The sequence below is a fragment of the Rousettus aegyptiacus genome, unplaced genomic scaffold (genome assembly GCF_014176215.1).
Source record: "Rousettus aegyptiacus isolate mRouAeg1 unplaced genomic scaffold, mRouAeg1.p scaffold_m13_p_3, whole genome shotgun sequence".
In the NCBI taxonomy this organism is placed as follows: Eukaryota; Metazoa; Chordata; class Mammalia; order Chiroptera; family Pteropodidae; genus Rousettus; species Rousettus aegyptiacus.
Genome location: NW_023416306.1, coordinates 98,232,452 through 98,256,990, shown reverse-complemented (window position 1 = coordinate 98,256,990; position 24,539 = coordinate 98,232,452). Strand labels below are relative to the sequence as shown.

Sequence of the window (24,539 nt, the reverse complement as noted above, 5' to 3'; positions counted from 1 at the left end):
GCCATATGTGATAGATGTTACTTTGTATCGTTACCTTATTTAATAGAGTCTAAGATACATTTTTCCCAAGAGCTCTGAAATTAGGATGTATCTTGTTATGAATGGCATCTTAAATTTGGCAGAACCTGGTATTAGTCCTGTTTTACAAATGACGAATGTGAAGAACAGAGAGGTTAATTCACTTGCCCAAGATTATATAAATAACAAGTGATGTTGTCAGGATTCTAATTCAGGCAGTCTGAAGCCAGGGACCATCTCAACTTCAATTTGGTGCCTTTCTGCATCATAATGTTATTATGAGGATTATGAAGATAATACATGTCAAGCATTTAGCTCACTGACAAATAGTAAACACTGAATAAATATCTGTTGTTATATTATTACTATTATTGTTATTGGTATGTTTATTATTTCTCATATTGTGTAATTATTTAATGATATCTCTTCCACAGAAAGAATTTCAAGAGGGCAAGGCCTCTGTCTTTTCTGCTTCTCACTGTATCTGTTTTTCTTAGCACTGAGCAGGGTAATAAGTGTTTTTTGACTGAATAAATGAATGGTTGAATGAAGAGAGGGGCTATTATGGAGAATTGTAGTCCTATCATTTGAAGACACAAATGTTCATCTTGAATGATTGGTTTGTGCCTCTCTTATGGCACTTACCCCATTCTGTGTTGTAACATTTATTTGTGTAATTGTCTTTTATCTCCTTACCAGATTATAAACTCCCTACACACATGGCATTGTATCCCTAGTACCTACCAGTTTCATTGTATTGAAGACATTCAGTACATGTTGGACTAATTGACTCTTGAATTGCCCTAGCACTTCCAGCTCTGTTCAGAACCCGGTACTGTCATAGAGGAAGATCGTCTCTCAGGATTTTTTGTAACAGCATAATAAGCGTTTTTGCCATTGATATGGCTATCATTTCCAAACTGTTTTCATGAAAGTGCCACCAAAGTCTCAGGCATAGCTATATAGACTTACTTGTAATGAAAACAGTCATTGTACTCGTTGAAAAGTAGAGATAGAGATAGATATTTTGGAATAGTTTTTTTATTTCTGGTTTAATTGGCATTTTAGGAAGAATTAGTGATAATTTTTCAGGGAAGTTTTCAGAGGAATAGTTCCTCAATAGCTTTTATATGCTGGCCTTTAAAATTAAAGAATGAGGGAAAAGGTTTTTGAGCATTGGAGTTTGTTTATCTGAATTACTCACCATGTTGTAGAATAATGAATTTATTGCCTTTCCAATTGGCTACATTTATTGGAAGCCTAAAGAATGAATCTTTTTTATGCCAAGGAGAATGTTAGGTCGTGGGCCTAAACAATTTACCTGGCTTTTTTCTTTTGGATCTAGTTTTGTGTCTTTGGCAGCTGAATGCAAAGGATATTGCATTCTGCCCTGTCCATGCCAAAAGTTCACAGAAGCGAGCATTTTTGGCAGAATGTGCTTGTTTTAAGGACAAAGGTGTTTTAATTTCACACTTTAATTTTCAGGGATTTGTTTGTATACTATAGGTGAGAGGTTCAAAAAATCATGTATTGTGTACTAAGCACTTGGGGATATAGCACATGTGTCACCTTGATTGGCTGCGCAAAAAGTACCACAGTGGCCTTTGTTACCTGGACCATACACTGAGCAAGGCCCCGGAGGGAGCACTGAATGGAATGGAAATTTATTATTATTGTGTAGATTTAGAATTTAAATACCTTAGAACACAAAAAGAAGGATTTTTTATTAAGTGCAATGACTTTCCTGACCATTAATATGACTTCTCATTCCAGGAGATTGTGGCTGAAGGTTGATACTTCTAGACAAAGCAGATGAGGAATGTATGGGCCACAAGCTAGCAGTCTTTACTTTATATTTTTATGTACATTATGTTTTAGTTATTTTGTGTAAAGCAACTAGTGTATAGCAGGATCTTGTATTAAATAGTTTTTAAACATTCTGAAATATGTATACCTTTGTAACATTTGTATTAGTTACTTTGTAGATTTAAATGTTTAGAAGAGCGTTTCAAATTCAACATAATTCCAAAAATCGTAAAATTAATGTGTGGAATTCTGTTATAATGAAGATAAGCAAAGAACAGTGTAAGTGGTACTTTTTATTATCTGTACATACAAGTGAATTCATGAACCTATATTATTTTCTTCATTGTCAAATAACCAAATCAAAAGATTTTTTTCTCACAAATGGAGATGAAGGTCTTGCTTTTTATGAGCTAATAGTTCTTACTATTCTGGATCAATTTTTTAATGTGCATTTTTTTTTCACCATGCAGTTACAGCTGTACTGACACATTCCTACAGATATATCAAGAAAATATATAGAACTATTTATTTTAGTACAAGTCTAATATCAAATTGGAAATAGATATTTTTCTGTAGGCAACTGGTCTATTACTGCATTCATCCCGTGAAATCCTGGGTAGTGTTTAAACAGGCTAGGGTAGTCCTATTTGTGCTGAAGACGCAAAACATGTTTTTGCAAGTTTCAGAATAGTATCAAGAAGATGATTTTATTCATGTAAATAAGATGAAATTTACATATATGTTATTTTGAGTGTATATAACTCTTTTGGAAGAATATACAAGAAACAATTTATAATGATCAGTTTTGGAGATAGAGGCAGGGGAAATTTTATTTTTGCTTTTTTTGTTCCTCTGTACTATTTATATTTTTTACTGAAATATAATTGACATAAACCATTATTAGTTTCAAGTATCTAACATAATGATTCAATATTTGTATACATTACAAAATGATCACCATTGTTTACATATTTAAAAAATTCATAAAATAGTTACAATTTTCAAGTGAAATACTCTAAATTGATTCCTTATCTCTTTGATTATTTCTTATATTGGATGCCACATAACGGATAATGTAAAGAAAGAAATGTGAGAAAAATAGAGTGTGTATTTTAGTTTTGCTGATGGCAGAATTAGTTGCCACACACTCTGCATGCCTTCCTGAACCGGCCAGATGGCATGTGTGTGGGACTGTGTGTCGCCAGCATGTGGGGTGCTGCAGCCCCTGCAGTTAGTCTTAGGATGTGATTCCGGCACACACCTTCCCAAACTAGTATTCATGGTACCTCCTTTAGAGCTCATCATTGTAGAGCCTTTTTGTAGTCTGAAGAGGGGGTGCTCTGTTGTCAAGGCCAAATTATAGCTTGGATAATTACTTTTGTTCACTCCCCTCTTCCCTCTTTCTAACAGATAGCAAAGCTATTTTGGTTATGATAATAATAGATGCCTAGGGATTTTCCCTCCAAATTCTTTGTTTTCTTTCCATAATTCACATAATGTATTCAGAATATTGGTGGGTCTTTTATCTCTCATTTTAGAAATGGTCAAAATGAAATTTAGTGAAAGCAACTGACTCTTCTCTGAGACAATGGCTGAATTAAGACACACAAAGAGTAACTGATGAACTCTGAAATGTGTGCTTCATAGAGTATCTGAAGAGAGTTGCTGCCTTTAACCCAAAAGTGAGATCTGTCTGAGGAAACTCTTATAAAAAAACAAGTATTTATCAGCAGAAATCATAAAATATATCTTTGGATGGAGGAAAGTACTAGGAAGAAATTGAAAACCATATATAATGTGCTTTTGTTCTTTGTAACCCAAAAAATTTTAAGCCTTATAAATATGTTGAGGAGCGTGTAGCCATTTTTATTATATAATTAAGGGTAGAGGGAAGATAGATAATTATAATTAAGTGACAGAATACTGTAACAATAAGGAAAGTTTAAATTCTTATGGGTCAGTCCTCTATTTGGAGTCATAGGTCATACCTACACTGTACTTGGAAAACCACTTTCACTTATATGGGTCTTCAGATCAACACTAGATGGATAGCAGAAAATAGCTGGATCATGTTTTAATCTGAAAGATTTCAAAATGCCAATCAGACCCTTGGCTTGCTCTAGTTTTCAGAAATACTATGTGAAATGCGGATCATAAAGCAGAATTTGGCTCTATAACACTGAATTAAAATTATTCTTAGGAAGGCTTCAATTAACTCCACAGCAAAACTACCAGTATTCTCAATTTTTGTAGCTAGAGCTGCTTATGAGAGTGGCAGATGGCCACACAAAGCAACCATGTTATTTCATTTCCAAATTTATGTAAACCAAACTCATAAATTTTAAAAATAAGACCTCAAATTTACTACCACAATCCGAGGTCCCAGAATCAAATCCTGAGATCTTTAAAAGTCATTTAAATTTGCTGATGGATTTTTGTTTTTGTTTTTGTTTTTTCTTAAATAGTAACTACTACAATTTAAAAATACCCTTCCTATACCTTCAGTGGTTATAGCCTACCTATCCTATCTTCCCAGTCAGCTCATCTGCCAGGCGTTGATACGGGGGTCGAACATGAGCACTTTGTAGACAAATCAATTTGAGATAGAACCTTGGATCTGTAAGACTTTAGGCGAATAATGTGACAACTGTAAACCTCTCTGCAGTCACTTGTAAATATATAATCATACAATTATTTAAATTTTAGTGAGAAGCAGTTAATTAGTATAGCACTAAGAACATGATAAGTGCTCAATTGTTAGTTATTTTTATTAAATTCATTTTTAATTGGCCACTGGGAAATAGAAGGAATGGACTATATTCCTTCAAGTTTTGGAAATGTTTTTCTAAAAAGATCACGTAGTTAGTGTAATGATTAGGAAACATTCTCTGGAACTGGATTAGATAGCCTTTAGATGTGGTATGAATTCAAATATTTGATGGGTGGGATAGCTCAGGTACTGACACTTCAGAGTAGATGCTGGCGGGTGGATCTTGATAGTATGTGTCAGATGAAGAGCAGTCAGCCCTTTGGAGGCTCTTTTCATGGAGTGGTGATGACTGCATTGCTATGATAGGCATTGTTATTAGGTGTGATTAGAAAATATGACATTCTACCTAGTTATCTTTTAGATATTTCTGAGGCAGGCAAAATACTATTTTTGTTTTAACCCCTTTGGTGAAATTCTTGGAAGGAAAATAATTTTTGAACTGATAAGGGGCCTTAGACACCTTTACTGTATGCCCTTCTTCATCTTGCAAGTGAGAAAAATGGGCCTAGGGAGTAGAAGGCACAGCCTAAGGTTCTGACTCTCTGGTGCCGTCTCCATTCACACTTCTTTCTAGAAACCGGTGCTTCTCCATCCTTTGGTGAATATGGACCCTGATGAACATTGGGATCCTTACTTGATTATTCAGACTTTTGTCAAAATTCAGGTCACATTTTTTTCCAAACAAAGTCAATCACTATAGAATGGGGACATGGACAGCACAGGAAATGGGAGTGAATATGTATTTACTTTAAAAAACATCTGAGAGGTTAAAGTTGATGGAAAAAGAAAAAAGAATTGTTACAGTTTGCTGGTTTTGGTGATTTCCTTGTCCCTCCCCCTGAAGTTAAGAGTACACAAACTAGTTGAAAGTTCTAAGTGGGTTCTGGTAACTTGAGATTTTACCTTGACAGAGAAGTAGAATTAATTTCTCTCCCCTCTTACATGGTGATTGTACTGTTGAGACTCAGACAATTCTATTACAAGCAGAGTCACCTCAAATGAACTCTTATCTAAACGTTTGCCCAATTTGTACTCAGTAGAAGAACTTCCTTTTAAGTAATATCCTCTGCGATTTATATTTTAAGTTACTTTACATGTTAACTGTACAGAGAGAAGGAAACAAATGACTGTCTCCGATATCTATACCCTTTAAACACATATTTTAGGTTCAGTCAAATTGCTAGTACTTTCTAGGTGTTAGAGTTTTTAGAGTTTTCTTTGCCATCTCTTTCGTATATAAAAGTCCTCACTTTGTTTTGGCACTTATCCAAGTCAAGATTTATCTGGAATTTCTTTCTTTACCCATTTGAAGTATCTCAGGTGTTTTACTCAGGATTAACTTTTTTTTTTTTTTACTATAAATTAGTTTGACATGCAATATATGCTCAAGCTATTGTGTAAAGTAAAACCAACATTGTGAAGGATGCTTTCTGAGTACCCACTCTGGGAAATCTCAGCTACTAGAATATGCAACATTGTGGTGCTCATAGAAAGGAGGCACACCCACCCCACCGTATCACTAAACAGAGGCCCAGAGGAGCAGCGCCAAAACTAATATGTACCCTTTTGCAAAAGAATTTAGCTTTAAAAATCTACAGGCTGGAGGCTGGAGATAAGGATCTTCATCCTGGTGTATGACATAGTGGAAGCAATTACAGCCCGGGCATTTTACATTTGTACCCAAAAGGTCTTTAATGACAAGATAATGTCTTTTTTTTAAGATTTTATTAAACCTCTGCTCCTCTAACCTTTTGCTAGCAACAAAGTTGTTAGAACATATCTATTGACATAAATAGGATTTTCAAATTTGTTTTCAAGTATTATTGTTTTTATTTTTTTATTTTTATTTTTATTATGACATCAGTTAATGAAATCCAGTAAATTTCAGGTGTATGATTCAACGATATGACGTGCACACGCACGCACGCACAGACACACACACATACACACTGCATTGTGTGTTCACCGTCCATAGTTAGATTTCTTTGTCACCACATATTTGACTCCTTTTACCCCATCTATTTCCCTCCTCCTCTTTCCCCCTACCTTCTGGTAACCACTAGTCTATTGGTAACCACAAACAAGTTTCTGCTTTTAGGTTTATAGCTTACATATAAGTGATATCATATGGTTTTCCCCTTTTTCTGTCTGGCTTATTTCACTTAGCAGGATTATCTCGAGGTCCATCCATGTTTTTGCAAATGGCAGTATTTCATCTCTTCTTATGGCTGAGTACTATTCCGTTGTGTGTGTGTGTATGTGTACACACACACACACACACACACACACACACCACAGCTTCTTTATCCAATCATCTGTTGTAGGACACTTCAGTTGCTTCCATGTACTGACCACTGTGAATAATGCTGCTATGAACATAAATGTGCAAATATTTTTGGATATGAGTTTTCAAGTCTTTGGGGATAAATACCCAAGAGAGAGATTGCTGGATCATATGGTAGATCAATTCTTAGTTTTTGAGGAATCTCCATATTGTTTTCCATAGTGGCTGTACCAATATGAAGTCCCACCAGCAGTGTATGAGGGTTCCTTTTTCTCAGCATCCTCTCCAACATTTGTTATTACTTGTCCTGTTGATAATAGCTATTCTAACAGGTGTGAGATGGTATCTCATTGTGGTTTTGATTTGCATTTCCCTAATAGCTAGTGGTATTGAGCATCTTTTCGTATGTTAGTTGGCCATTTGTATGTCATCTTGGGAAAAGTGTCTGTTCAGGTCCTCTGGACATTTTTTAATTGGATCACTTGTTGTATGAGTTCTTTGTATATTTTGGGTGTTAGGCCCTTATCATAGGCATTGCTTGCAAATATATTTTCCCATTTGGATGGTTGTCTCTTTACTTTGTTGGTGGTTTCTTTTGCTGTGCAGAAGCTTTTTAATTTGATGAAGTCCCATTCATTTATTGTTGCTTTTATTTCCCTTGCCTTTGAGGTCAAATTCATAAAATCTTCTTTCAGTCTAATTAGTGTTTTCAAATCATGAACATCACACATTCCTTTTGTGTTACAGGAAGAAAAAATGATCAACACAAGCATTTTCTTCATTTGGCTATGAAGTAGATACAAGAATCGCGGTTTTATACTTATCTGGTCATTTTTTTTGTTTCATTTCTTTTGATACCACATCGATTTCTCATCTCTTCATTTTGCAGTAATAGAAGAAGCCTTAACAGTTGCAAGATTACATATTTATATCAGGGTTCAGACTGTGAATTCATTCTTTTCTAGGGAAGCAGAAAGATCATGTAAAAATGGTGACCACATGTTGACAGAATGCATGATTTAACAAAACCAAAGGCAATCATTTCAAAGAAAAATGTTTTATTTTCTGCCAGCAGAGTATAATGGAGAGAAATTGGCTGGTATTATTTTTAAAAATTGCCCAAATCACTGTAGTTAGTGTAAAATTGTCTCTGGAACTATTTCCTGTAAGTTAACCAGACATATGATTGTATCCTTTCTATTTTGAATACTGAAGCTCGCATTTCAACTGTCTTGCATGGGGCCTATCGGGTATAATAGCTTTTTGTAAAGGTGCTTCTCTTTCTCCTTTAGTCTCTCTCATTTAAGCTTCCACCTTCATTCACCCCAAACTTAATATTTGAAGTTTGGGGCTTTCCAGAACTTTAAGCTAAATGTTATTCACTAACGAATCGAGACTGTAAGCTACTTCAGCCTGCAAAAGTCCAAGTGAAATTAATGTAAACATTGTTTATACTGTTAAATATTCTCCACATGTTTCAACGTGAAAAGAGATATCATTTTCATTTAACATGTGGTTCATAGGGCTTGCCGTTTTTTCTTAATATTTAAAGTAATTTCAGACATTACACATTGGGACCCACTTTTTTGTTTGTTGGTCTAGTAAGTATTAATAGCAAATTTGATTCATGTGTCAATTAAAGAGTAACACAGTTTGTTATAATTCCGAAGGTCACATGTCTCTGAGTAAGTCAAAAAGGCATGAGTCACTTGGTGGAATGTTGGTAGTTATATCACTTCTTGAGCTAGTGATATTTCCAATGACTTAATAGGCGTTATAAGTGAGATAGTGATTGCTTTCAGGTCAACTGCAGAACAGGCCACTGCATGGGATCTGAACCTGTATTTTGGAAGAACTATAGAGTCAGCTATGCAAACAGATTAAAAAAGCGTATAAATGTTACTAACCCTGGTGACAGATAGGAGTATTGCATCTGTGTCTGCACAGTGCCAAAAATGCCAGTGCTCACCAGATATAGATTATTGATTAATTTGGAATTAGCCTGCTGCTAGACAGCAACTAACATGTTTGTTGACTTCTTGATCCAGATGGTTGACATTCTGTAGGAATGTTCCAGGGCATTATGCTATATGTAGAAGGTAAAAATGCAGACATTAAACATGCAAGTTTTCCTATCACTTGACACTCTCCCATCCACCAGTGCAAAAAGTTTTAATTCATGTTTAAAACAGAGCTACAACTCTAAATAAACTGTATTCATCTTTCAGCTTACACAGCTGATACTCATTATTAACTGTAACTCAGGGTTAACTTGTTCTGCATTCTGCTTTGTCAGTCCTGGAAAAGGCCCAGAATTTCATTTGGAAAAGTGGAGGTGATAATATTTTATTTTTATTATCAGAAATTTTAGTTTAGCCAGTTTTCTTGTGTCATTCATGAGTTTTATAACTATGCAACCTCACTGAATTCTACATGAGTCAGGTCTCATATTTAGTAAAGACTTTGATAGTATTTGATACTAACAGGCTAAACAGTGAGAGTTGGGGGAGGACACGTCACTTTAGATCTGTAGGTAAAATAGGTAATAACATTAACATACACCAGACATTTTCCCTAGTAGTTCACTATTGTTATGTGACAAAAAAAAAAAAAAAAAAAAAAGTGAAAATAGGATCTTTGAGGGGAAAGATGGTCTAGAAAACAATACCTTTGTTTTTCAAGTGAGAAAACATATAGCCAGAGAAATTAAATGTATTATATGAAATCATACAGTTATTAGTGGCAGAGCCTGGCCCAATGCTTGGGTCTCACAACTTATTGATTGGTATTTGACTGCACTGAATAACTGATTTTCTCAGTCATATTTTCCATGTTTTGAATAGCTTCCTTATGTGGACCTACCAGTACTTACCCTATTAATTCTACTTATTTTCCAGATGATCTGTCAACTGCTTTAGGCCTTACAAATTCCTTTACACACACATGGGTTCTATCCAAGACCTCCCACTCATAGCGTGAAGTACTAAGGTGGACCTGTCTTTGAGGGCTCAATTAGCCTCCTCCTGCCTAGGAATACAAGTATTCTGAGCACAGATAGGAAGGAAACTCTTTAATTTTCAACAGGAAATTAATCTCTCTCCTCTCTCCTCTCTCCTTCCCTCCCTCCCTCTCTTCCTCTCTTCTTTCTCTCAAATTTGCTTGGCTTTGACATGTTTCCATATAACCTCCACCCCACAAAAGGATCTGTTAAATTGAAGCATTGAAAGCGCATAGATGGGTGAATCTTCAGGGAATATAAGCCCCTCACCCAAATTTATGTTCTTCCGAAGAGGATACACTAAACCTATTGAGCTCATGTGAAAGCTGAGCATATTGACATAGAGTAATGAGGCAATATTTTCCCTGTTCCTGCTTTTCTTGTACAGATTGTTCAGGACTTTATGCAAGCCCATGTGTATGAACAATATAAAAGACCTAAACTTGATTTCGTGTGTTAAGATCTAAATTTATTTAGCACATAGTAGCATGTAATGAATGCTTATAGAAACCTTTATAATGAGTCTAATACACTCTCATTTTCTGCTTGCCATATATCTCAGTCTGTACCGAACTTTGTAAAATCTGGAGTTGTCCTTGTCTAGTTAAAAAATTGAGGGTTATTGTCTCTGTAGACATTGGCTTGATGTTGTTTTCCTCCCTTTTCATCATGTTCCAAATATAGGTATTAATAACTATGCATCATGACTAATTAAAAAAATAACCTTCAAAAAGACTTCTAAATGAAAGCTGTAATTTTGTATTGGATTTCTAGTGACAAGGGCAAATCACTTGCTCTTTGCCCTTATAGATTTTATAATGTCATCAGAGTCTATCAATAATATTATGGCCTGCAGTTGGGCATATACCATTCTTTACTGTATCACATATACAAGGAGGTGAAGGTGTACCGACTGTAGCCTGTCTGTTCTGGGTTGCACTTCAGCAGAAAGAGAAGGAGGTAGGGAGGGGGAGAGAGAGAGAAGGGGAGAAACAATGTGTGTGTGTGTGTGTGTGTGTGTGTGTGTGTGTGTGTGTATGTTTGCCTTTTCAGTTGAGATTTACTGTACAATCTATCCTGGAACCTGCATGAAGAAGAGTAACTGACTCTTATATAGGAATGTTTCTCTTGCTTCTACCTGCTGTGAGTGAAATTGACTAGAATTGTGCCATTCTGATCAATTTATAAAGCAGCAGACTCTGCACATAGACATCATTGCTGTCTCGTCTACCTGAGCTGTCAGCCTCTATCCAAGAAGGAAAGGGTACTGCCAGAGATTAGTAGCATATAGCCAGAAGAAAGTGAGAAGAACACTTACATGTATATAAAATAATGTATTATATATAATAAAGATTATTTAAAAATAAATAGACAAAAATCCCATAACCAGAAGTGGAAGAAATTCAGTTATAGGAAAACAGTGGTTCTAAAAATTTTATTGAATTTCAGGTCTCTCCATATGACTGTCTTAGTCATTCTGAAACTTGTAGAGATTTAATATTTCCCCTTAATTGGTAGGTACCCTGCCATCTTGAATCCTTTCTCTGTGATCTCTTATATGTCCTCTTTGGAATACTGCATCTCTTCACTTTTTTTTTGTATTTCTGATTACACATAAACACAGATCTAGCAGATAGATACAACAATTATATGAGGATGTAGGATTTCCTCTTAGAAAAATTTCTCCCATCCCTATTGTGATGTCTCTGATGTGCAGGCAGGATTTATAGTGATTTGGTGTTCTGAATATGTACAATTAGCAAAGAGAGGCTAGACAGGCTCTTTACTATTTTTCTCCTTCTTGATTCAGTTTTCTTCAGTTTGTGCTCACTATAGCACCCCCTCCAGAGTCTGGAAAAGGGAATAAGACTGTGTTTTGAGAATTTAAATATTTTGACAGGGCAGAGTTTACGAGTATAAAGGTTTGGTGGGAAGGGGAAAGTATCTCTGTTTCTTTCATTTTCCTTTCCCTTCTTTTATTTACTATAAAAACTATTCAGTTCCATGCCCGGGATTGATTTACTGGGTAAATTTATTTTACACAACACTACTACTGTTGTGTGTTCACTGTTTTTCATCATGACTATTAAGGACATTTAGATTAACATCACCATAATCACCTGTTAGCAAATACTTACTAAGGCCATACTATGTATGTAAGGCATTGTCTAAACATATTATTACACTAAAAACAAGAAAGTCTTGTTTATATTGTACTTTTAAGAAATTGTTAATATAATTTAATCACTAATTTTGAGGGGACTACCCTCTGATAACTCTGTGAAAAGGACTATTTTAATTTTTAATTAAAGGGTTTTTTTATACATGATGCCACCATGGTGAACTGATTGAACTTTCAGTTTTGATTAAATACTTGAAACTGTGTGGCTTAAACATGGTAAATGAATCTATGCACAAATATGCATGTGAGTGTTTTTAATTTTCTGAGCTACTTTTAATAATAGGTTTAATCTTATAGAGTAGTCATTTAATCTAATTTTCCCTTTTATTTATAGAAAATTTGTAAAACAAATAAAAGCAGAAATTCTACCACTCAGAGCAAATCACTGTTAATAATTATGGTTGCTTTTCTTTAATTGAATTTTCCTCATTTTCCTCCATTATGTGCCTCTTCTCCATTTTTTCAATGTCACCTGACTACTATAGATCTTCATATCCACACCTACATACCCCATAATTAAATTTAACTCTCAGAAAAGGCTATTAGTGGCATTAAACCACAGATTGCTAACTGCCACAGGCCAAATGAGATCCACAGCAGCCTGCCAAGAGTTTCATTTTTAAAATAGATGCCAATATTTAAAAAAAAAAAAAAACTGGAAGATTTTATGTTAAAAAAAATCTAGACTTCTATCTTCTCTTAAAAAGGAAGACCTGGCAATTTGGGGTCCACATTCCCGAGAAAAACCACACCCATTTTTTCTTGAACAATGAATCCCACCTTTTGTCTGGTCAGGTGCTCTTCAGTTTGTTGTAGTCCTCACCACTCCCTATTACCTGGTCAACACTGATTTTCAGTTGCCCTCAATTATCAGACTTGAATTGTTCTCTTTCACCCAGTCTTCTTTAGTCACTTGTATAATGGTATTAGATCCTATTGCCATTTGAGTTTGTGACCCTTAACTTAAATTCATTTACACTAGACTATTCATAAAACTAGAATAACCCATTCTTCTTGCACATATGAATTTTATGAGGTGATATGACTAAACCAAATGAATGACTTTAAGAGAGAAATTGTGTAGAAAAAAATCAGAGAATAAAAATGAGGTGGAAGAAAACAAAACATTTAAAGGACAATGCTGACACATTTAGCAAAATCCAAACTTGACTTAATGCTAGCAATGCTCCAGGCAGCCACATATATAATTCAATTCCCTAACAGAAGTGTGTGTGTGTGGGGGGGGGGGAGGGAGGGGAGGGAGGGAGGGAAGGAGGGAGAGAGAGAAAGAATGAGAATGAACGATTCAAGTCCACAACTATGGGAACATGAGAACATGACAAAGTTGCCCTATTGCTCTTGATGACTCAGTGATCTCTACCCTATCTTCGTACACTGTTGTGAAACCCTGTAGTTTTCAGAAGTGAAACTAAAGATTATGTGTTCTTTTGTTGATTTGTAGGAAAGAGTCTTGTGGGACAAACCTTTGAGGTGAATATTTCAGCCCAAACAAACCCATAGGAAATTTAGAGAGAGGACTGAAGGTAGATTTAAGAAAAATGGCTCCTATTAAGTGCCTGTGGATCGGTAAAAGAAAACAGGACATCCATTTTGGTCAAGAACCAAATCGAGCAAACAGGTCAGGGAAGAAGTGCTAAACTATATGATATACATTTTGTATTTTTTATCTAACTATTTGGTGCCTTATAGTTTCAGATACTAAGGCTTTGTGATTGGTCCACTTGAGAAAATTGCTGGGTTCCATTACTCCATTTCAATTAAGCAATCGCTTTTACATCAGCTTACAGATCCATGTGCTTTCCTACTACATCTGAGACCTCTTTATCAACAGTTTGGACTAACGCTACTATTAAAGTTATGGTAATTGTTTGTTCCAAATCAGGAAATTCAGTGCTACTTTCATTAAAAGATAACTGGGTCTTTTTAGTTTCATATGTACTTATATCATGATACAACTGTTTGTTTTTCCATGGACGGCTTGCAAACTCTTGACATAAATAAAATGTACCTAATTACTTTATCCTTAGTTTATTTTATATATTTTAAACTTTTATTTTATACATTGACATGTTACCTATCATTATCATCCAGTTAGGTAACTAGATTTGGCTTAGAATAATGTACTTGTACCTTAAGGTCAGATTTTTATGAAAGGACTAAGTGTTGATCAGGGTTTTCAGAGGAATGTTGAGCCATGGTGGCAGGGAAAAATTGGTTTCTGGCTGATGGAAGCGTAAAAATACATGAGCATTTCCTATGTTGTCCCACTTTATAAAGTACCTCAGTGAGGTATCATGACTCCCCAAATTAAATCTTATATGGTAATCGCTGGTACATACAAATACCTTGGCTGTTGCACATAAATAGTCTAATGCCATGGAGCCACCTTACCACAGAGGGCCAGAACCTATTAGAAGTCGCAAGAACCGCAGTCAGTGAAAAACAAAGGATGATCCTGATATTAATAGTTTGGTTAGTGTTCTAAAGCTTAATAGAGATTTCGAGATATCATCAATCATGGCAGCTTGCTCATCTACGCTTGAGCCAAGGTCTGAGAATGTTTCAGGAGCCCATTTGGTGCAATATTTTGTGTTTGTCTATGTTTTCTCCTGAATTAGAATCTACAGCTGCCGTAAGGTTTTCAACAGGTTAATGATGCACGGGAGCATGTTTCATCCCCAACAAAGCAGGTGGTATCTTGTACTCTGGGCAAAGCACTGATCTGGGGTTTACAGGGACCATAAAGGACACAGGGGCCCTGGATGCATAGCTGATGGACTCAATCATCTGGTTGGAGACCCGTGAGGGATAACTTGAGGAGGATGAAGCCCTCTCCTAGCTATCCACTCCTAGCTCTCTTTTAGAGAAATGACCAAGCCAAGCATTTTCTCCAACTGTTTTTCAGGCCATACTGTGACAAGAAGTGATAGGATGGCATTTGGTAGCACTAAGGAAAACCATTTGTTAAATGAAAACTACCTTGGATCATCAAGGTGCTTCTGAGGCTCAACTTAGACTCTATGAAATTACTTAAAAAATAATAATTTTTATAGTAAAAAATACATGTTTGTTGACAAAACTTCAGAAATTAATTAACTACCTCTCTCCCCCAGACACATACAAGGAATTTCTACCATGTAAAAATAACCAGTCTTAATATTCTAGTTTATGGGAAATTAATCCAGATTTGGCTATATTTTTCCCTATATCTATATAGATATAGAGATATTGCTATATAGTTGTTTGATCCCACTATATATGATGATTTATAAACTACATTTTATAGCTTACAATATTGCAAAAAGTTTTCCAAGACATTGAAGTTTTCTTTTAACACTCTCATTCAACATCTTGAGAATATTTCATAATTTTTTTCTGAAGTTTATCAAACAGACAACAAATATTACTTTAGGACAGTTATTGGCCAAAGTGTGTTCTCCAGGAATTGAAACAGTCTACACTCCTAGCAACCATATACTGTGTTTTTGGAGTCCTGATGAAAGGAGAAGTGAAAATACATGAAAAAAATAGTTGGGAGATAGAGCATATAGTCTCACAAGACTGATGGATCTGTACCCCCAGTTATAGTGTTTGAAGAAAGGATGACCATTTTACTTAATTCTATTTTATGGAGGAGTGCAGGCAGTTATAGTATAATGCTGTGTTCATTGATATTAAGTGCTATGTGCTGTTTGCAGTGTTCACATAACCATAACTTATTTTTCATACTTAAAAATCTTATAAGTTGTCAAAGTATGCTTTCTCCTTTCCAAGTTTCTCCTATCAGGCTTGAAAGTTTTCAAAAGCTTCCTTTCACTTAGTTATGCTTTCAAAAGTATTTGAAATCACACTTAAAGAAAATTAAAAGAAAAAATGAATTTTTCCTCTAGAAAAGGTCATTTGAATTTGAATTCCAAAGCAATTTAGTTTGGGACTTAGAGCAATTAATAGCAAATCTATCTCCTTCAAATTGGAATGCGTTTATAAGCCTGAAAAATAGGGGTTTTATTGAACATTTCATTAAGGAATTAATGTTTTCATAAGAATTATTATGAAATTTATATGGGTGATTATAAATCAAATAAAATTTATCAGTGTCTTAATTGTCATATCAATATAATAGAGAAAAGGGATATCATGAGGACTTTCTTCCTGTAGGAGCAATGTAATGCAGTGGTGAGAAGAAGGACATATTCAAGTCATCTTGCCCAGGTTCGAATTCCAACTCCAGCTGTCTTTGGCTTTGCAAGTTATTTTCTATTTCTATCCTTTGATCTTATTTGTGAGACAGGGACAATAATACTTCCAAAGTGATCAGCTGTCATTCTTTCCCAGGACTTTCCTACTTTTAGCACCGAAAGTCCAGGGATAGGCGTGGAAAGTGGAAGGGAAAGTGCAAAACCTATGTAGTAGATCACCAAAAAAATAGGAGCTGAAGGCAATGCCATTTTTAGTTTTAAATGTATCCAGCAGAGATCATCTGCCTTTCGTAGTAGTTACTCTTTTTCCCCCCATAGCTGATATTGACCATCATGAATTAAGTGAGATAATATTTAAAACAGACCCTGGCTGTAATAGAGTAAGCCTTCGAAGTTTTTAGCATTATTATTATTATATTATTATTATTATTATTATTATTAATTATTATGTTTAGGTCCATGCTGTTCTTTGGTGGTGGTGGATCATCTTAAAAAGCAGAAACAACATGTGTGCTTTCCTGTTACCGATATTATGAAAAGCAATACTATAGTTCCTTGGAGTGGTAGGAATTCCAGGAGTCGCCCTTTGGATGGTCAGTGAAATGTCCTGCTGTTCCAGGTGCCCACCATTCCCTCTCATTTTTCCCTTCAGCATAGACGCTCCAATCCTTTCAAATATTTAGCAGCAGACATTCCTCTCAATGTGTGCTCACGACTCCTGTTACTGTTAATGGAAGTTACACATGTGTGCTCACTGGGATGGGAAAGCCTTTATCTCATGTCAGGCAAAGACCCGTGATCCTGAATCTGTTTCTGAACTTCAGACCTGAAGAGAGCAGTGCAGGGAATTGCTGCTTTCTCACTATATTAGCTTCTTCAATTTCCTTTTAATTGGAGCCTGCAACCCAGATTCTTGTAACTTCAGGGGGATGAACAATACAAATTAAGATCTGGATGCTTTCCAGGAAGGGCTCAGCTCAAAGAACACTTTTTTTTTTCTTTTAACACAATTCTGGCTATTGACAAATCGCATGCAGTTGCCTAATGAGTCCATATTTGCTTCTGAGGTTTCACATTTGCAAACTACACTGCTGAGAAAGTAAGTGAAGTGTTCACCCACCTCTGGTGTGAGCTGACTGATTTAATGTACAGAACAGATAAACACTAGAATAGTGAACATTCTAAACCAGTAGCACAGAACCTTCAAATATAGTATTTTACCCTTGTTCAGGACATTCATTGCTCCCCACGAATTTTTTTTTAATGTATAAGACTTCAATTTATGTTTAAGAACTAGTAAACTATAGCAGTTTGACAGCTATTCACACTTAATTCTGTGCATTAAACCAACAGCATTCTTTTCCACAAACATCCATTGTTAGGACAATGCTCTCAGACAGAATTTATGAGAAATGGAATTATGTTACCAAGGAGATAGCATTTACTATAATGAAGAGTAGATCCTAGAAAATGGCCCCTTTTACAGCAGCTCAGAGCAGAGCCACAAAAGCAATTGATTGGTCTTGGCATTTAGTCTTATATCAGCTGTGTCATCCATAGCTTCAGGAGTGAGAACACTAATCTAAAGTGACATTTCTGTTCTGGCGGGCTTTTCTGCCCTGATGAAAGCAATTACTTCATTCCTAAATGATAATTTGCAGGAGTTTCAACCACTTTAATTGATAATTTTTTTTTGTTCTGAGTTCAATTGTGAAGTGATTAGCTGATTTGGTAAATAGAAATTTAAGGTGTGAAATATACAAGTTGCTCCAAGGTAAAGTGCTATTTATTGGGTGGAGAGAAATTACTTGATAAAGCTGCAGTTCTTCCATTATTATGGAACTGCCAGTTGTATAGCTTAAAGTTCTGGGGGAAAATGAAGAACAAAACACTTTGATTCATGAGGTTTTTGGCAGACACCAAAGCAAGCAGTGAATAGTTTGGTCTTGCTGTGGTTCATTCAAGGGTTATTTGAATCAAGGTGAACATTGGCTGAAAAGGATTGTGAGGACCTCTCGGCTTTCTGTATTACTATTCTAATGACTCATTCTGGAATTAAATCCTCTTATTTAAAGTGTTAAGAATAAAAATGCTCATTGGCTAAAACCAATTAATTTAATTATTAAGTTCAAACATACACAAGGCATTTTCTGAAGACGAGGAAAGGCATTCATTTGAATGGCTTTAATTACTCTTTTGATCTATTTTACCACAAGTCAAAAATGGGTCATGATTATTCAATCTGAATGTATTTCAGTGTAAAAATTTTAAGAACACATCTTGATTTTGATACTTTGTCAAATGTTAGCAGCTGCAGATGTTTTTGGCATTTTTTAAAGCTATCAATTTCATGATATTTTCTTACTTGGGGAAAAATAATGGTCATTTCACATGTTAAATGAGAAAAATAAAGCAAGAATGAAGGTCAAACTGATTTAGCACATCAAACAGTCTTTGTCAGCCAAGCTTAATATATCCTGAGTTTGTGGAACAAATGAAATTTTGCTGCTATGTTACACTTTGCTTCCAAACAACCATTACAACTGGTTTTATATATTGTGTGAGCATCAGACCATCAAACAGTGCATCTTTACTGACGTGTTGCTGCAGTGATGATCTACAGCAGCAATCTGCCATTTATATAAGGGCAAAATGTGCATCTATATTTAGTTGTGAAATTGGCCTATTATACTCTTGATGTTTACAGAGGCTAACATAAATTAATGATGACAGCTATGAGCAGTGCATTAGTTAAGCGGCAGAGTTCTTACCTTGAACTTGAAGGTTCCAGTTTTAACTTCCAGCCTATACAATACTGCTTTCTTCATACATTAAAGGAAGGTTTCTGAAATTATAACCTTTTCTTAGAGAGCATTAAAGACTTCAATTTGTGAGCTATGTTGTGCATAATCCTACCAGATAATAGTTGTTTATGCATTTCTCAATTATAATACCTTGTAACAAAGCTGATATTTACAATCATAGGGAAAAATACTCCTGAAAGATTTTTTTCTTTGCAGTAGGCCAATTTGATTGACTTTGAACTGTATGTGATGTCAATGTGTGGTGGGCTGTTTTATTGAAAGTTATGAAGAAGGGCAAGCAGTGCTTATAGAATCTTTACCTTTTCTCTGTGAAGCCTCCTCATTCAGCTCATGTCAGGGCAAGTGTAGGTATTGGAGTAACTATAGACTTCACCATTAACTATGACCAGAGATCTGACAAGTATGCAGGTGTTCAAAGGTTCATGAGTTAAAATGCTGAAGCCTTTGATGAATTTTTGATGGCTGCATTTTTAATACAGGTCGACCTTCTTCCTTTGAGGCTGCATGCCAGATTAATTGATAAATAGTAGAAGTCTGTAGTGCTGGGTTCTCCTAAGCAAAACAAGTAGGAAAATCCATAAAAACCTGCCTGTCTGACTCCTTAGCAGTGCTTTAAAAAGGTAAAATTGAAAGCGGTTTTGACGCTACCTTTCCTTTTCCCTATAGTTAGGTGACCAAAATTTGCCTCATTCTTTTATAAAGACTGGTTATTGTATTCCAAAAGTTTATGTGAAGCTGTTAAAACTGAGGCTTAGAGACAGGATTTTTATGTAGAGGTAGTGCGGATTTATCAATAATGTCCATATCAGAACCTGTTCCACAAATATAAATTTTAACAAAACTTAAAAATGTGGCTATAAAGAAGTCATCTGAGAGGAAGAAACATTTGATTAAGTTGACTTACCTTCTGTTGTTACTCTCTGACAATTACTTTTGTTCTTTGTTATTGTCTGTAGATCTCAGCTATGTTACTTCCATAATCATTAAAACTATGTGAAGAAACCAAAGTAATCAATTTCTCAAAGTTAAATTTGATCAGCCACAAAAGATAACTTAACTCTCTTAATTTAATGAGTCATCAAGTCCAGAGTTATTTTTTTTTCCACCATGGACAAGTGGCCCAGTAAACAATTAGCGTCCTTATCCAGCTCCAGGCAGTTTCTGAGAGATTGCAAATCATGAGTCATTTTCATAATATTGGTTTTCCGATAGTGGCTGTGCCTGTTCTTTTGCTTTTCATACCTTTTTTGTTGTTGTTGTTATCTTTTACTCATTTATGGCTCAAATAGCATTTGATGTTTCAGCTTTACCCACAGTATGGAGACCAAAACCATCCATGCTGCCACATTTCCATTTCCCCATCACCAGTGTGCTGGGTGAGCTCTCCATGGTCCTGGATTTTGGGGCTTTGCCTGACATCAAGGAGAACCTTTAGATTTGTGATGTTTTGAAAGATCATTTTTCTGCTAAGAGTACACATTTGCTTTTTCTAACTAATAGTTATCATTGTAATTTTGAAGTCTTCCATGGAAACTTTTGCAATCTTCCTTAGTAATCCATTCCCTTAACAAATCTTTGGATATTCATTTTTATATATAAACAAAATTGCTTGTCTTGCAACTGAATGCCAGTTTTTATCTATATTAGTGAACTAATAAATGGTCACTTACTATTCCTAGTACAGAAAATTATTTATTTGTAAGCTTTTAATTTTCCACTAATTAAACATATATTTTTTAGATGAACAACTCATTAAATATGCCTATGGTATACAGTATATAGACCACTGACATAAGGAAGACTGTAATGAAAAGCCAATGTCTCTATGGTAAAGGATTTTTATTTCGCTTAAGTAAATAATGTGATATGTCAGAACCAGTGACTATAAATCATATTGGTCAGAGCAGAGCGTACATTATACACAAACATTGTGGAACTCAAAGCATAGAATAATCTGTGAAGTGAGCTTAGATTTTTCATTCAACACATCTTAAATAGTACTACTATGTGCCAGGCACTACTGTAAATGTTTTATAAAAATAACTAACTCAGTTTAATTCCAACAAGAACCTTATAAAGCAGAGAATAATATCATCCCATTACAGAGATGAGAGTAACTGAGGAAAAATAAGTTAGTTTGCTCAAGTTTACATAATTAGTAAGTTAGAGCACCAGGATTTAAATATAAGCAGTCTGGCTCCACAATCCATACTCTTAATCTCTACCTTCTGCAAGTGTGGAAGACATGTTGAGAAAGACATCAGACAGAACTTAAAGTGATTGTCATTATTTGAAAGAACACAGTAGGAGTTTTAAAAATAGGCAGTTTTAGAATTGTTGCCAGACAGAAGTTAGCACTTTGATTTTATTTCCCTTGGTTTGATTTTTATTGTCATTACATTAAATTGACTAAAGTGATGGTCATAAGTGGCAGTATAGAAAGAATTTTGAGAGGATAATGAGGAAAGCAAACAAGTATAGAGAATTATAGAAACTGTAACTAGAATTAAAATTGATGTTAGAAAAGCTTGGTGAAAAAATTATAAAGAATATGGAGAGATGGGCTGAGAATTCGATGTGGTATTAGGAGTAAAACAGTTTGGCTATTTTTTTCCCCCTGATAAGTTTTGTATTTATTATAATAAAAGTTTATGCTTATATAATGTTTACAATATGGTAGGCATTTAGCACTTTACATACATTAGCTCAGTTCCTTCTCAAGAATATTACGAAGTAGGTACTATTAAAATGTCCGTTTTCCAGGTGAGGAAATTGAGGCCTAAAGATGTTGAGTGATAGACCTAGCCAAGGCTGCCTAGCTAGTAACTGTGATAATGTGAATACCCACAGCCTGTCTACAGAGCCTACTCCTAACCCCTGTGTTTCCAAGTAGGTTTAAGGATGGGTTGACTGTATTTGGGCATTCCTATCTAACTTCTTAAAATTCTTCTCTGTTGTAAAATTCTGAAGTGGACTCTACCAGATTTAGAGTTTACAATTGTTAACTATTTTAATTGTTAAAATCTAGAATTGTCTGAGGAGTTTACTTTCTTATAGTTTATAATATACTATCATAGAAATTATCATATGAGTCATTGCCTCTTTTGTCATCCTCATTTTATAAGATTATAAAATTGAGGCTCAACTTTGTCACTTAGAATCATAATGCCTGCAAATGACCAAGGTGGGTTTTCTAACTCCTTCACCATAGTCTTTGCACAAAATACACCATTTGCCAAAAGGACTTAACATATATAGGGGGATTAAAAAAATCACTTTATATTCAACAAGCAATGTCATTACCAGTAATTTTTTTGATTACTTATTATCTATGCTTAAGGTATAACTTTAGAAATTTGTAAAAATTCTTTCAAAGTGTTTAGAAGAAACAGATTAAATAATATTTTTTAAACCAGGAATACTTGTTTAGGATAAATTCTGGCAACATCGATGACAAAAAAGAGAGGGCATCTAACTTTATAAGGCTTTTAAGGGGAAATTTAGATATTAGATTACCTTTTTGGCTGGGGAAATGGGACCCCTAAGGAGAATGTGAAAATCACTGTCTTCTCCAAAATACACACATTTTAAAAATGACTTTCAGATTTTATTTATATCTTTATAAATGTATCTGTCTCTCTTTTGAAATGGTAGTTGATTTTTTGTTTGTTTGTTTTTGGTTGTTGTTGGTAATTATCGGTGAGGTTGATACTATCCCTATCAAAGAGAGTTGGGATTTTGATTTCCCAGGGATTAAGGCAGAGTCTCTTTTTCCTGCTATTCAGAGCCTAAGCAGAAGAACATTAGAGCAGCAGGAAGTTTGGGCCCAGGGAGTAACTTACTTTGGTTCTGAAGCTTAATCATATTTTAGATGGCAGAGATCAATACTATAACATCTTACCCAGGTACAACCAACCCATTCTTTCTTTAGTACTCTGCAAATACAATCATATACACACACACACACACACACACACACATATATGTATATATGTGTGTGTGTATATATATACGTATATATGTATATATATATAAATCATATATATACATATATAAATCATGTATGTATATATACGTATATATAAATCATATATATATGTGTATATATGTGTATATATGTATATATATATACGTATATATATGATTTTTATATATATAGGTTTAGAACAGAAATGTGTTTATCTTGTTTTCATGTAGTCCTTAATTCAATTTGAGAATTGCTTATGACTAGGCTCTACTTCACAAAATCAGACAAAAGATTAATCCACAATCTGTGTCATTGTCTTATGGTCTTTAGTTTCATCTATTCTATCATCCTCTCCACAATCTCTATAATCCTTTGACTGTATTTTATTGCTGTTGCCCTCAAAATCAATTACTACTTATTATGGACACAGGGCTATCATTCTGAAAGTCTTCTGAGCTGTGGTGTTTGCATAATGATGTAATGTGGGAGTCATGGAAACCCTTTGTTATTAAGATTATAGCCAAGAAGATTACCCCAGTAGGGTAACAGTGTGTGTTCAGTTAAAAAGGGGAGGAGGCTGTGGAGAAGAGAAAAACAACAAGAAGGTGGGGCAGAAACACATAAAATTCTGCCCAGGGTTATTTTAGAGAAGTCATATGTCAAAGGGCTATGTTTAGGCAAGACATCTCAAGGCATTAGTGCCCACGTACTCCCTTTCCCTGAGTTCACATAAGAAACCATTTCCCCTCTATTAGCTTTTGGAGCCTATTGGGTTACTCCTTGCGGTCTTGGGTTTTCTTCACTACAGGTTTAGTTTTTTCCCCTTAGATTATTGATAAGCCTATGCATTAATATCATTTCAGAATAATTGCCTAACTTCAGTTCAATAGAGAAATTCCTAGGATGAATTTTAATAATATTAGATAACAAATGAGTCCATTTATAGTCAGTTGAGTGACATGTGTAAAGGAAAGTTACATATAACATCTATGTAAAACTACCTTTGAAGGTGATCTTCCAAATTATTATCCCATTGTTAGATGAGCCCCTGCTCCATTATTTACCAAATGACATATTTCATGTGGCTTGCATGATTTTTGAAATTTTAATTAGCTAACATAAAATGAAATATAAAATTGGAAATGTGATATAAGAATTCAGGTTTTGATCTCTAGAAATAGAAAAACCAACACGAGGCACGCCTTACCCCAAAGCAGCAATCAGCTGAAACTTTGTGTGTCCTCCAGATCAAATAGTCACCATCAGGCCTGTCTATTCATTGATATTTTCTGCCTTAACCCCTAGAGCCCTTGAATTTGCAGTCCCTGCTCTAGAGCTCTATTGTAGTCACTTACTGGACCTCCCCCTGCAAAAAAAGAAATAAGTTCATCCCACATTCTGGAGTGGTAGTCAATTATAAGGACACAAAAAGAACAAAACACTGAACTGGAATCACTGCTCTCTACAAG

At 35.0% G+C, this 24,539-nt stretch overlaps 1 protein-coding gene across 8 annotated transcripts in view; it reads left to right on the top strand.

Moving 5' to 3' along the window:
• Positions 1 to 24,539, top strand: part of NPAS3 (neuronal PAS domain protein 3) — an 802,977-nt gene that overhangs the window by 224,894 nt on the left and 553,544 nt on the right. Inside the window, exon 1 of one of the 8 annotated variants that reach the window (XM_016123623.2) lies at positions 13,475 to 17,377. The exons of the other annotated variants lie outside the window; for them this stretch is intronic. Within the exon in view, the coding sequence (XP_015979109.2) occupies positions 17,310 to 17,377 (68 nt within the window). The 5' untranslated portion in view covers positions 13,475 to 17,309. Of the gene's footprint in view, positions 1 to 13,474; positions 17,378 to 24,539 lie in introns of those variants that run through there. 8 annotated transcript variants of the gene reach the window in all.